Below are 14640 nucleotides of genomic sequence, written 5' to 3' on the forward strand. Positions count from 1 at the left end.
AATTTACGCACAAGCATGGACAATCTAACCAAAAACATGGAAAATTTACCCACAAATACGTTGTTTTCTTCAGTTCGGTGTAATCTGTCGACTGATACATGTCTTATCTTTAGTCAATGTTTGTTACACAGAAATTTATATTTAACTGCTAACGACAAATTGAGGCTTTATCTAATTAACTATACGTTGTGTTGTAGTCTTCCTTATGTCATAATGAAGAACGTAATGAGCTTTGTATTCCATTATCAGTTTCACTCCAATATGCGACATGGCTCCCATAGAGAATTAATTTTATTTTTACAAATAAATTCGTTTTCGTTAATTTTTTTCTCAGAAACTACGCACGATTGGTATAAGACTAATCTTTAGACATTATTTTTCCGTTAACCTGGTTCGACCCCCTCAGTGCCGTGCCATGGAAAATCAGCGCCTGGGGCGAGATTATGCGACTGCGCCCCTGTATATATGAGTGAGGTCGACAGACCAGCCGCGAAGTTTCACTATGATTGGCGCGAAGCGTAAAAAAGTTATCAAAAATAAACCCTGTTTTTCCTTGATTTTGAGCACTTTCCATTATTTTTTTCCTTCCATTTTATATGTGTGCACATACATTTTCCTAATATGAACAACATTATAGACCACTTCCTGGATCCTAGTCAAATTAAATATTAGATTGAAAAATAGTACTGTTAATCTAAAATATTCCAAGTAATTTTTCCTCTATCTTTTATCTTTCCTTCTTTTTTTTTCCTCCCGAATTTTGCGCCCCCATACTTCGGCGCCCGGGGTCGTCGCCCCGCTCGCTCCCACAGCATGGCACTGAACTTCCTCGCAGCTAAGTTTGTGGTGGACAACATCATGTTCGTGGGTTTTCTCGAGTTGCTCCCGTTTCCACTCACATTCTTGTTCCACTAGCTTTTCCGTCACCGTCATTTAGTTGCCTTAATTATCCATCTTCCTTAGTCTACAGGGTATAACCGTGGGACGTTAAACTGAAAGATTTCATTTCATTTTCGGTTGCTCAGTCCCTTCTGCATGGTAAGACGATTGAAAAAAAGTGCAGATTTCATGGAGTTACTGCCACGCCTCATACAGCCTGGGTGCTGAAAAGGAACTGCTCAAATCCTAATTGCCCTAGATGCATTAGACAAGAAGAAGAGAACTCAGTGAATAGAACAAAGGTGAAACATGTAGATATTTAGCGTGCTATCGCTCAGAAGGGCAAGGAAAATGGGCAGTGGTCCCCAAGTATGGTTCTTATATTGTATTTGGTTCGCAGTGCCTTGTAAATTGCCCATATCACTGTTCTAAGTGATCTTATAATATAATTTGGTCATTGTGACTGAAGATTAAAGTATATACATATCTCTGTTGGGAAATGTAAAGTCGGTTTCTGCCTCCACCTTCGCAGCTAAGTGGCCGATGCCCGTACTTTCTGTGCATATAGTTACGGGTTCTACTGAGCAGGTGTGTTTGCTTCGGAAAAAGGCACAAGTAGCTGTTCAGATCCACAAGAACTCACTGGCGGGTTTTAGGGTACAGTTGGAGCTCATGATTATTTGAGGAAATATAATTTTTCTTTGTAAATCATACACTTAAACTACAGAATGGTAAATTTATATGAAAAGTAGTAAACTTGGAAAAAGAATGATAAATTTTGGGGGAAGAATGGTAAATTGGTGGAAAGAATCGTAAATTTGAATGGGAAGATTAGTAAATTTGGATGCGAAGAATGATAAATTTGGGAGAGCTCCTTCGTGGATAAGCGGTTAGCGTACGCGCCTTTGGTGTGGGAGACCCGGATTCGATTCCCGACGGGAGTTCATGTGGTTATTTCACGTTAATCAGTGAGACCCGTCTCATATAGCCTCGCTGCTGAAAGGACGTTAAACTCAAAAATCAAAACAAATTATAAATTTGGATGCAAAGAATGGTAAATTTTGGGAAGAATGGTATATTGGTGGGTATAATAGTAAAATTGGATGGAAAGAATGGTAAGTTTGGGTGGGAAGAATGGTAAATTTGGATGAAGAGAATGGCACATTTGAATGCAAGAATGGTAAATTTGAATGTGAAGAATAATAAGTTTGGATGAGAAAAATGGTAAATGTGAATGGGAGGAATGGGAAACTTGGATGGAAAAATGGTAAATTTGAATGGGAAGAATAGTAAACTTGGATGGGAAGAATGATACATTTGGGGAATAATGGTAAATTGGCGAGAAGAATAGTAAATTTGGATGGGAAGAATGGTAAATTTGGATATGAAGAATTGTAAACTTGGATGAGAAGAATTATAACTTTGGGGGAAGAATGGTAAATTTGAATGGGAAGAATGGTAAATTTGGATGGGAAGAATGGTAAACTTGGATGGGAAGAATGATAAATTTGGAGAAAGAACGGTAAATTGGTGAGAAGAATAGTAAATTTGGATGGGAAGAATTTTAAATTTGTTGAGAAATATAGACTTGGGGATGGTAATTGTAAATTTAATGGAAGAGAGGTAATGTTATAGGGTAAAATGATGCATTTGGAGAGAAGAATTCTAAATTTGAGGAAGAATGGTAAATTTTGGAACTTGTGCACAAACACTTTGGGGGATGTGTGCCCGTGTTTGAATCTGACTTTTACAGAAGATCTTGTCTCATATGGCCTTGATGCTGGAAAGAGAACATTAAACTTGAATCAATCAACTGACCAATCGATAATCATCTATATGAGAGCTTAAGGATACAATATTATGGTGGGGAATTTTAAAAGAATTGTTCCTGTTTCATCCACTTTCATCATTATCACCACCTATTTGGATTTAATCTCCTGTAGGTCCACGTCTTATACGTATAGTCCCGCTACTGAAAAGGAACGCAACACTTCAATAAACAAATAGACAAAACAGAAATATAATCGATAGTGCCTCTTTACTAATATATATATATATATATATATATATATATATATATATATATATATATATATATATATATATATATAGAGAGAGAGAGAGAGAGAGAGAGAGAGAGAGAGAGAGATAATGGGTTGATGCTTGTATCATCAATTCGTTGATCAGCGAGCGTGAGTTTGCAAGCAAGATGCCATAAACGGCTCGTCTTCTACTGACAGGTTGTCTGATAAAGCTGCATTTAGAGGTCTAGAGGACTATTCTGATTGTGGGGAAAAAAAGTGTCCGCAACTTCATATTGAGACTTATGAGAGGGCATAACAATATCTTACCTCACCGAACAGGGATGCTCAAAGAAGGGATCTTTGTTCGAAAAGCGTCATTGAAATTTCTGAGGTGGGTTGAGAAAAAAATAATATACTTTAAATATTTAAAGCAAGTTAGCAACTAACAAATGTTTTCTAAATGTTTAATTTATATAACAGCGAACTGAGGAACTTAGGGAGGTGTTACTGAAAGATGTTTAATTTCCTATTTTTGAGTTCTGTGCCCCACATAAATGTCATTTAAGGTAAAGGAGACATAATAAAACAATGTGTGTGGTGATAATGAAGTAAATAGTAAAACGACAGTAGGTCTGCATTAGAGCCATGTCCTTAGCGGAATTTGAACCAGCAATAGACAGGTCTTGAAATGTCAGTACAATGTGCGGATAGCTTGACCACGAAGCCGGGTATTAGAAGAGCTACATATTTAGAAAACTAAACAATGATATTCATTTTCTTTGAGGACTATATTAAAAGAATTTAGGGTAGCGTGACCAGGCATGGGGGCATTCACGGATAGAGTCGAGATTCTATTTTATCTTTAACTACGTCCTGATCTTGTATGCTGTAGCTAATCCTGCAGTTTATTTTATTTTATTTTTTTTTATGAAATAATACTCCGATTATGAAAGAACTATGTCATTGAAAAGATTTCCTTCTTTTCTGCTTTATGATAACATTAACTTGCTACATTTTTTTTTTTTTTACTCGTGTAAATAAAGGAAAATTGGCAACGCATAGATGAAACATATGTGTGCTCAGGTGTGTGCGTGGTGTAGCGTTATTGAAGATGGTTATTATGCACAAAATGGTAAAAGGTGCCAGACAGTGTGTGTGTGTGTATCTATGTGTGTACTAGAATATATGTATGCGGTCGTGTATATGTGTGTGTAACCATGTGAGGATACGAAGGAAAGTTAAAACGCTAAACAGTAGTAATTAGAAAGAGGTTTAAAAAGAGAAGAAGATAAAAAGGCCAGTTGTATGTGCTAACTATGTGCTCGTTGATACAGAGAATGGGACACGGTTGAGGTTAGTGAGTGGTCCTATATGGGGCAGTGAACAGCTTTCTGAAAGGCTATATACAAATATTTAATATTGCAATTATGGGTGGTCTTCTAGACACGTTTTCCACTCGTAATAGGAAATTGTCGCCATTCAAAAGAAGCAAATTACTACATGAATTTTTTACTTTCTTCGGTAAGCAATGACGTCACACTTTCGTTAACTTTTTTATTTTTTTATTTTTAGTATGCATTATTAAATTTAAAATCAAAAGCTTAGAGTTATATTCATGCTAAACATTGCACGAGAAGATATTATATTTACTTACCTTTTTTCTATCCAATGGTTTTCACATTATCGTATGGATTTTTTTAAGTCTTCGAATTATATATTTCCACGTAGAACGTAAACGGTTTGGCAGTATTTCATAAGTGAAGTGTCAATAGATTTGTCACTTTCTCATAAGTGATACTGATTGTTTGACAGCCCTATATATATATGCAATTCTTGGGACATAGCTCAGTGGTGGAGCGTTCACTTCTGGTGCGTGGGATCCCTGCTTCGATCCCAGCTCACACTAAGTAGATTTTGTGGTGGACAAACATCATGAGTGTGAGTTTTCTCGGGATTTTCCCCTTTCCTCCCACTTTCTTCATTCCACCATTTCATTCCTTTCTCATCATCATCACCGTCTCCTTTAGCCCATTCGACATATCTGTGAGACGTAAAGCTCAAAAAATTTAATTTCATTTCATTTTCGTAAGTGCAATTCTTATCACATGAATTCCCATCGAAAATCAACCCCTGATTTACGTCGCTGGAGGCGCGTAAAGCTGTCCAACTATTTTAATGACCGGAAATTAAGAGATTTGGTCATGATACACCTTAAGGAAAAGTTGTCCCATTTATGTGAAGTTTTTATAAACGGTCACATTTTTGGTTGTTATAAGCAGCAACCAGGCTAACAACGAAAAATGTTTGCTAGGAGGGGTAGAAAGTATTTATAGGGGAGTCCAATACGTTGTAGTATTGAACCTGTCTTATTCTCCACCTAAAAGAACGATAAGTAATTATTAATTGCTATCACTTATACTTTTAGAAAAAATGATACAGAACTAGATTGTTTTTATGAGGCGTAAAACTAAATCTTCAGCTTACATCACTCATTTCTCTGTTAAACAAGTGTAGTTCTGCTAGAAATGTCTATAAATGTTAGACGAGTTATGAAATTTGATCTTCTACTAAGTTGTAATTTTAATAGGATGACTAGTGGGCCTTATCAAATTGCAATGTTATTAGGGTTACTAGTGGATTTTATAAGATTGTAGTGTTGTTAGGATCACTGGTGGGCCTTATAAGATTGTAATGTTATTAGGATCATTAGTGGGCCTTATAAGATTGTAATGTTATTCGGATCACTAGTGGGCCTTATAAGATTGTAATGTTATTCGGATCACCAGTGGGCCTTATAAGATTGTAATGTTATTCGGATCACTAGTGGGCCTTATAAGATTGTAATGTTATTCGGATCACTAGAGGGCCTTATTAGATTGTAATGTTATTCGGATCAATACTGGGCCTTATAAAGGTGTAATGTTATTAGGATCAGTAGTTGGCTTGATAAAATTAAATGAAATAAAATCTTTGAGTTTTACGTCCCACGGTTATGCCGACTAGGCTAAAGGAGACGGTGATGATTAGAAATGGATGAAATGGTGGAATGAAGAAAGTGACAGGAAACGGGCGTACCCCGAGGAACTCCACGCAAACGATGTTTAGTTGGCTTTATAAGGTTGTAATACTATTAGGATCACTAGTGAGCCTTGTAAGATTGTAATGTTATTAAGATGACAAGTTGGCCATATAAAGTTGTAATGTTATTAGGATTACTATTGGACTTTAAAAGTTATTAGGATCACTAGTGGGTCTTACAAGATTGTAATGTTATTAGGATTTATAGTGGGCTTTATACGGTTCATAAGTGGTTGGAATCACTAGTGGACCGCATAAGATTGTAACATATTAGGATGAATAATGGGCCTTATAAGATTGTAATGTTATTAGATCACTAGGGGGCTTTATAAAGCTATTAAGATCACTAGTGAGCCTTATAAGATGGTAATGTTATTATATCAGTAGTGGGCTTTATAAGGTTGTAAATTTATTAGGATCATTAGTGAGCCTTATAAGTTATAATGTTATTAGGATCACTAGTGGGCTTTATAAGGTTCATAAGTTATTAGGATCATTAGTGGGCCTTATAAGATTGTAATGTTATTAGATCACTAGTGGACTTAATAAGGTTGTAATGTTAGTACGTTCGTTTGTCCGTTACTTCACACAACTCTTGAACGAAAGCGAAATTTAGAATTCTACTTGTTACTATAGATACCTAAAATGAATATGTCGATCGAATTCGTTAATGGGATCAAACCGTTAACATCTTCACGAATAACGACAACTTTAACGATGTCTGTCCATATCCCATACCTCATATTCATGGAAATATGTGCGTTTCGTGTGATCCTATTTATTGTAATTTAGTAGAGTTTGTTATTCATCCAAATTCGCCCCTGGCTGAGAGGGGAAAACCTCTTGAAATATAAATTCTCTATTTGGCTTCTTAATTTTCATCGAAGTAGTAGGAAAATGTACATATTAATAGAAGCATTAGAAAAAAAAATAATCCAGGTACTTAAGAATGAAATTGGCTGAGGAAAGATGATGAAGAACATGTACAACAAAAATGAGAGAAACGAACAAGCAAGTCTTGTAACTGCAATTCCCTGTCTGTAGGACAGGTTGAAGGAAAAAAAAAACGTAGGAAGGACAGGGGAATGAGGTAGAAAGAAGAAAATAAGGGAGAGAGAAAAGACCCAGGAGTACTTCAACAATACTTCAAGTTGAAATAATATGATAAATTACTTCTTGTCAGATTCATAGTTTGGAAGGGAGAAACAAACTAAGGTAACTCGAAGGAACGGAGGGAAGAGAGAAAACAGCAAAATCAAGTAGTTCCATTCGTTGGACGGTTTGGTAAAATCACTTTTCCCCGTCAACGACGAACGAAAATTTTCTCTTATAAGAACAGACTGAAGAAGTTGTAAGTACTACATCTTTGTCATATGACAGTTCTTTATTAACAGCGAGTCATAAATTGCCAAACGCACTACGGAAAACCCAGCTTCCATTTCCTCGATTAACTCTTTCCACAAGAAAATGCACCACATATATATATATATATATATATAAATATATGTTGACATGTTCTCGAAAATACATTGTTATTCATTTGTCATGTCACATGAGGCGGAATTAAATCTCCCTCCCCCCAAAAATGTAAATACATTGTGCACCATCTGTCAGTAATTCCTTGAAAGCTTTTAGTAAGTAAGTAACTATACATACTGAACTGTCGCTAGGTTGAACGGTAAACTAAACTAAGGATTATGAACTTTTATATATATGTATACAATAGTCCAGAATGTTTTCTCCTCAACTCTCTGCAGTGTTGCTATTAAGCTACTTGTTCGATTGCACGTGTTCGTAGATTTCTTTCTTTCTTTTTTTTTTTTCTGAAAGAACTGGTGAAATTAGTTTCTCGACACAGAACATGGAAACGTGAAAACGCAATATCGTTGCGTTTCAACTGGAAGCCATTTAAAGTGAAATGCATCCGGTATTTAGTCCATTTGAAAGGATAATTTCAGTGTAGACACTTTTGTCTGAAATATATAAATGGATATTCTTTTCATTTGCGTCATATCTACTTCATCTTTCCTTGGAAGAAATCAATTATTTTGAGAAATACTATTAACTTGCTTGCGTTGGAGCAGTGTGTTGCAGTTCAGCTACTTCAAATAAGAGCTTTGTTCAGTGGTGACGCCTTCTTGAAGTACCCTCAGGGGGGGAAGGGCGAAAACACCCCATTGGTTGCATTTCCCTCTCAACCACTCGCTAAACTCGTAACATTTTACAACTATATACAACTAACAATGTTACTTAGGTAGTATAATTGAGAAACAGTGGCAGTTCGTGAAGGAAGTCACACTGGTAAAAGAAAATAGTCTTACTGCTTGAAACTAACAAAATAAAGATAATCTAATGTATTAATTGTTATATACAACATTCAGTATATTAAGAATGTTTTTTGTTCGTTTGTTTCAGTTTCAAGCGAAAAATATTAATTTTTAACGGTGTGATTTTCCTCACGAGTTACCTTGGCCAAAGACGATAAGAGCCTTATGCAACGTCCTTTTGACGTATGATTAGCGCCATACTAAAGGCCTGACTACCGCAGGAAACATATGTTAGTCGAACTCTTTATTATGGCGCTAATCACACGTCAGAACGACTTTGCATAAGGCCCAAAATGCTTATAAAAAATTAACGATAGCATTAGCAGTACTGGCACACTCGCGTGGGGGATCCATTGGTTCTGGATCCCCCAAAAAACTTAGTAACTCGACATATATTTTAATAAAACTATAGTCGTTTAGCAGAGTAATAATTGAGGCAGCCTAAACATTTTGATAGATGCACTTCATTTCTACTCTTTATCTCCTTATAAACCCAATCTAGTTCTATATTTTTTCTGAGAATATAGGTGGCAATACTTAATGCAGGGCGCAAAATTTCCGGTCGCCAGGTTACTATTGGCGACTGGAAATTTAGAGCTGGCGACCAGTGTTTACTAGAAATGGTTTCTGTCTAAACCAAGGATGTTATAAAATAGAGGATCTGTCCATACAACAAAATCGTGAAGCCATACGTCACAGCTTCGCCACACCGAGTCTGCCCACTCCGAGCCACTAAGATCGCAATGTTCCGAGCCAACAATCATGGCGGAAACAAGAGAAGCCAATCAGACGTGCCAGCTCAGACGATGTTCGGTTGTTTTTTGGCTTTATTAAGTTCATATGATGAAGATACGTATGGGCAGATTCTCTATTTTATAAGATCCTTGATCTAAACTCATAGGGCTGCGCAGTTTCTGTTTCGCACGAAAATAATTGTCACTGAGCGAGAGAAAACGCGGAATGTGAAGTCTTCACAACGGACATTGAAAGTGAAGTCTTCACAATGTTATAATTCGCCCTTCCTGTCCTACCCTCAATCGAAAACTTCATTGTGAGATTCCCAAATTTACTTCCAATTGTCACATTTTGTGCAGTTTTACCTGTGAGTACACCTTCATGTGAGAGAGGCTTCAATAATCTCAACAGAGTTAAAACTGCCTACAGAAATTTACTGAAAACTGGCACATTGGACGATTTGCTGACAATTTCTATCAATGTTTCCTTTACTTAAGGACTTTGATCAGTAAACTACAATCGAAAAGTGGTACTTCAGTGAAGAGAAACAACGTTACACGAACGTAAAGTCTCAAAAGGTAGGATATTTCTTAAGATGTATATGAATTGCCCAATTCAAAATTGATTATCTTGAATGTAATTGTCTGGTTTTGAAATTTTATGCCTTGATGTAATCTTTCTTTGTCAAACCAAAGGCCGTGCGGGGGGAGGGAGGCTCATAATTTGTACGTGAGAGATACTGGCGACCATAATTTTTGGATTGGTGAGTGCGTCTGGCTTTGAAATTGTGCGCCCTGACTTAATGGTTACTTTGCCTATCATTTTCTCTGAGAATATAGGTGGCGATACATAATGATTACTTAGCCTATATTTTTTTCTGAGAATATAGCTGGCAAAACTTGATGATTACGTAACCTATCATTTTTTCTGAGAATATAGGTGGCAATACTTGATGATTACGTAATATATCATTTTTTCTGAGAATATAGGTGGCAATACTTGATGAGTACGTAACCTATCATTTATTTGAGAATATAGGTGGCAATACTTAATGATTACTTAGCCTATCTTTTTTTTTTTTTTTTTTTTTTTGAGAATATTGGTAGCAATACTTAATGATTAATTAGCCTATATTTTTTCGGGTGTAGAGTAACACCGGTTCAATTCTACATAGACGTAATGTCTTGTTGTATTGGACCTCATAAACAGAGTAAGCTTCTCAAAATAACAGAAGCATCTGTTGAAGATGGAAGTTATCAAGTAATTGATTGACAAAAAGAATATAATGATTTCTGCGAAAAGAAATGATAAGTTGCATGAACTGCTGATTTTATGATATATAATTGCCTTAAGTTAGGTACATGGGAAAATTATAGTTAAAACAAGTGAGAGATGAATAAATAGCTTGGAGAAAGCTACTGTCTCTTACAAATGTCCCTGATAGGTTGTCATTATGGTAACTTTATTATAGATGTAGTTTTAAAATTATAATTTATGACCCAACAAGCTCCTACTTAACAATCATATTAACATTGAACAGCCTCCGTAGCATAGTGGAGCATCTGTTGTGCTTTATGAAGCACTGAAACTCGTAAAAGAAAATTCAAAACTTTCGTGTAGAATGTAGTAACCAAGGGTGCCGATTTCTCTGTAACTTTGGGAGGGGGGCATCCAGATGTTTATTTGGTTACAGACAAGGGCCTAACAAGGAATATACGAGGATTTAAAGGCAAATTGAATTGAAATTATGCCAAACATTGTGTATTCATTAAAAATACATATAACAATACATAGGTCTATAACAATAACATATACGTATAAAAAACATATTCATAAAAATACATGGGGCCCACATAAGCATTGATTGGCCCGGTCCCCCACGATCCCCTAGGATCGGCGCCCTTAGTAGGAACATACATATGCGAGACACGAACTATAGGAAAAAAGAAGAGCTAAACTACTTGAAGCAGGTAAGATATGGGTTTGAAGGAAGTTTATGTGTAGCAGTTAAATGATCATGAAAAATATAGACAGAAAGAGTAACGAATACTGAAGAGACGAATGAGGCTCATTGGACATCTATTGTGACATAATATCTTCATATAAAACATACTTGAAGAAGAAGTCAGCAAGGAACGAAGAAGGCAATTGAGAATATCTTATTCTGGATACAATTCATACATTGATTTTAGCAGAATAGGAAGTTATGGAAGCAACGATAAAACTTTGCGGGACTAGAATGACTGAGCAAATATTGTGTAAAACAGGGTGTGAATTCCTGAGGAGGGGAGTTATTGGCAGTTCCTTTTGATAATTAAAAAAAAAAAAAATCCAACTAGTAACTCACGGGGGGGATGAATCAAGTTCCACTGTTGCCAGAAGTTTACAAAATAATTACAGTAGTTCATATGTAATTATAACATGTACTTCATATGTAGTTAATGAACTGGTGGTGAGAGGTATTCCTAATCTTACATAAATCAAATATGTGAACTATCGGATGTTCCAATATGTGAACTCTCCATGTCGAAACATTCCAGTGTGATTTTTTTTCAACATTTCTGCCTCCCCCAACTTTGACTCTTATGATCTCGTATTTATTGTATGGGAATGATGTGTTGAAAATCTACCAAATTGTTTTATTTTTCCACGTAGATTTGAACAAAGATGGCTGTTTAGATGCTCGAGATCTGCTCTTGGCTAAATCAAGGATATGTAAAATGAGTGGTTTACAACCTGGAGACAGCAAGTACAAAGACTTCGAAGACCTATTCCGCGAAATGTGGAAATCATTAAAACAAGATGCTGATATCAACAGGGATGAGAAGATTACTGTTGACGAGTGGGTACGGTAAGAAGTACTAAATACATAGATGGATTTCTCAGTTTTGAAAAACTGATTTCATTTTACACTGTGTTGTTTTAATTTAGTACGTTGCCTTATGACTTATATAAGCCAAATATCGCTATAATTAGGGTAAATGCACCATTGCTCAGAGTCGTTCAGTGACAACCCTAGAGGGGGAGAAGAGGGCAAGCAACCCCGGTGTCATTACGTAGTAGTCGAATTCGTTTCCATAATTATGAAACGACCTTCTGTGTACTTCCACTTGGAGTCAACATCATTGTACTTTATGTGTGTCGACTCCAATCTTCTACTGCCGCCCATCCAGTTTTTCTATCACACATTCCATTGCATCTCACGAAATACAGACTATTCTCAACCTGTAATCAGTTTCCATCCGTACTTTAGATCCCAATAACCTTATTTTCTTTCCCACATTTTCCTAAACTTCGTAGTTCTTACTCTCCACTCAACTGAATAATTTTCAACCATCATTCTTATATAAACTCATATTTTTAACTTTCTTTAGTTCGTAAAGTTAACTATAGTTTAAAAAATTAACTGTAGTCGAAACACTAGTGATGCATATAAAGATGCGGCAGAGAAAGTGCATGATTTTGAAGGGCCAATATTCTTATTTAAGGACGGTGAACGGCTATTACTTCTTGATATCAGCTACTGTGTGCCTCAAATAGCTACTATATGTGCATCTAGTTAGTTAAATGAAAGTAAGAAAGTTGATGATTAATTAGTATCAATGTCATAGGTTAAAAAAAAATTTAAAAAAAATACCGACTCGACTTAAGTCCTCTCCTCTTTCGTACAGTGATCCGAAATGGATTCTGCTTTCATGTACTGTTCCATTTGTGACACAATTTGTCATGGAAAAGAAGCATTACAAAGAGATATTTAAAGAGAAACTTACTTCCCATAATCTCTATTCTTAACCCTACACCCCTCTTAACCCTTTAGCAGATTAGTTATATTGTATATTGTATTCTTAATCTTTTTCAACTTTTTTGATTACCGTAGGCATCAAAATTTACCATCTGTGAGTACAAATTGAGAGCATTAAAAAAGGAAGTAAATGTTTAATTTATTATTATTTATTTATTTATTTATTTATTTATTTATTTAACAACCACCAGATACAGCTCAGAGGCCATTTTATACTGGATATCTAACAACAACAACAACAACAATGGAAAGGATTTTGGAAGGTGTCTGCCTGGGCCTGTTTAGTAGGTACCATCCCGGTATTTGCCTGGTAGAACTGAGGAAAACCCTGGAAAACCCCAGTCAGGATGGTCGGCAGCGGGATTCAAACCCGCAACCTCCCGAATACGAAGCAAACGCTCTACCACTTGAGCTACTTCGCTCGGTATATTATTATTATTATTATTATTATTATTATTATTATTATTATTATTATTATTATTATTATTATTATTAGTAGTAGTAGTAGTAGTAGTAGTAGTAGTAGTAGTAGTAGTAGTAGTAGTATTAGGGTCTATTATTACAGTATTATTATTATTCAGCAACCTCATTGTGGATGGTCCATAGCCCTATTCTCACCCAGAGCACTAAAATTTTCTTGTATTGACCCCCTATCATGAAGCAATTGGAAAGCAACCCGAATTAAGAGGTAGCAAACTCCGATCCAAAAAGCCAGAAATAATGCCGTCTGAGAACCGATACGTGGCCATTCATCACTCAGTTGAACGTGAGTCATTATCGGCTGTCATAGTCTTTCATGCCTATAGCGTCAGGAAGTTTAATTTACTACTTTTTTTTTTTTTTTTTTTTTTTTTTTTTTTTTTGCGAATTCCATCAGTATTTTAATACTGAGCAACTAAAGAAAACTGAAAGGAACATGTCTCTTCTTTCTTATCTGTCTTAATTGCAAGTCGCCTCACCTCCATGTACTGAAATAAAATGCTAAACTTCGTATTACAAGAGCCCATGAAGTACTCTAGCCGACCATATGACTCACACTTCAGCCTGAGACGCCACATGATACTTGGTGCATGTGTATATGTATGTATTAGTAGTATGGTCATCAACATATAAAGGCCATACTACTATAGCTAGAAACATAAAATTTGGACAGGAATCTCTCTTGCCATGTAAACGAATGATAAGAAAGGATTTTATACAATACGTATCCCAAGGTAGATTAAAAGGGGTTCAAATCTTTTTTCCAAGAATGATGTATTTTACATTAGGAAGATAGAACTTGGCATAAGAGTTTCCAATTAAAAATAACTGAAGTTGGGTTTCAACGTTTTTCGAAAATTCTGCTCTTAAATAGCGAAAAGGAGGCCATTTCTATCTTATAAATTTCGATTCTTTATTGTAAAACTGCCAAATGTGAGCATTCACTCAAGTTAGAGAAGTGAAATTCGATATTTAAACTTTTATTTAAAAGTAAGAGAATACGTTTCGATAAATCAACTTCTAATTGATAAACAGATCAATTTCTATAATATTCAAATTTCGAATTCTTTATACAGAAAAATTCCATTGGAGTATTCGTTTAAGTTCAAGGTAAGGAAGTCTGGTATATACAAACACTTCTAATTGCAACTAATCGAAAGCTTGTTTCAGCTTTTCAAAACTTTAACTTCTAAATGAGATAATTTCAAGTATTAAAATTTTCAATTCTTTATTGAGAAAATGCTTAATGCGAGTATTCGCTTAAGATCGAGGCCTAAAATTCCACATACGAAGGGGGATCAAATATAAGGGGATT

The 14640-nt window shown here is 35.6% G+C and overlaps 1 protein-coding gene across 2 annotated transcripts in view; it reads left to right on the forward strand.

Moving 5' to 3' along the window:
• The first annotated feature begins 4062 nt into the window (after positions 1–4062).
• LOC145669196 (sarcoplasmic calcium-binding proteins II, V, VI, and VII-like) overlaps positions 4063–14640 on the forward strand; it is a 55204-nt gene continuing 44626 nt past the window's right edge. Inside the window, exons 1-2 of one of the 2 annotated variants that reach the window (XM_081737520.1) lie at positions 4063–4424; positions 11699–11889. In XM_081737520.1, the coding sequence (XP_081593646.1) occupies positions 4331–4424; positions 11699–11889 (285 nt within the window). In that variant the 5' untranslated portion in view covers positions 4063–4330. Of the gene's footprint in view, positions 4425–7801; positions 8236–11698; positions 11890–14640 lie in introns of those variants that run through there. The other variant, XM_081737521.1, reaches the window with a different exon arrangement.

Source organism: Thermobia domestica, chromosome 13 (assembly GCF_964235325.1).
Source record: "Thermobia domestica chromosome 13, izTheDome1.hap1.1, whole genome shotgun sequence".
NCBI classification, from domain to species: Eukaryota; Metazoa; Arthropoda; class Insecta; order Zygentoma; family Lepismatidae; genus Thermobia; species Thermobia domestica.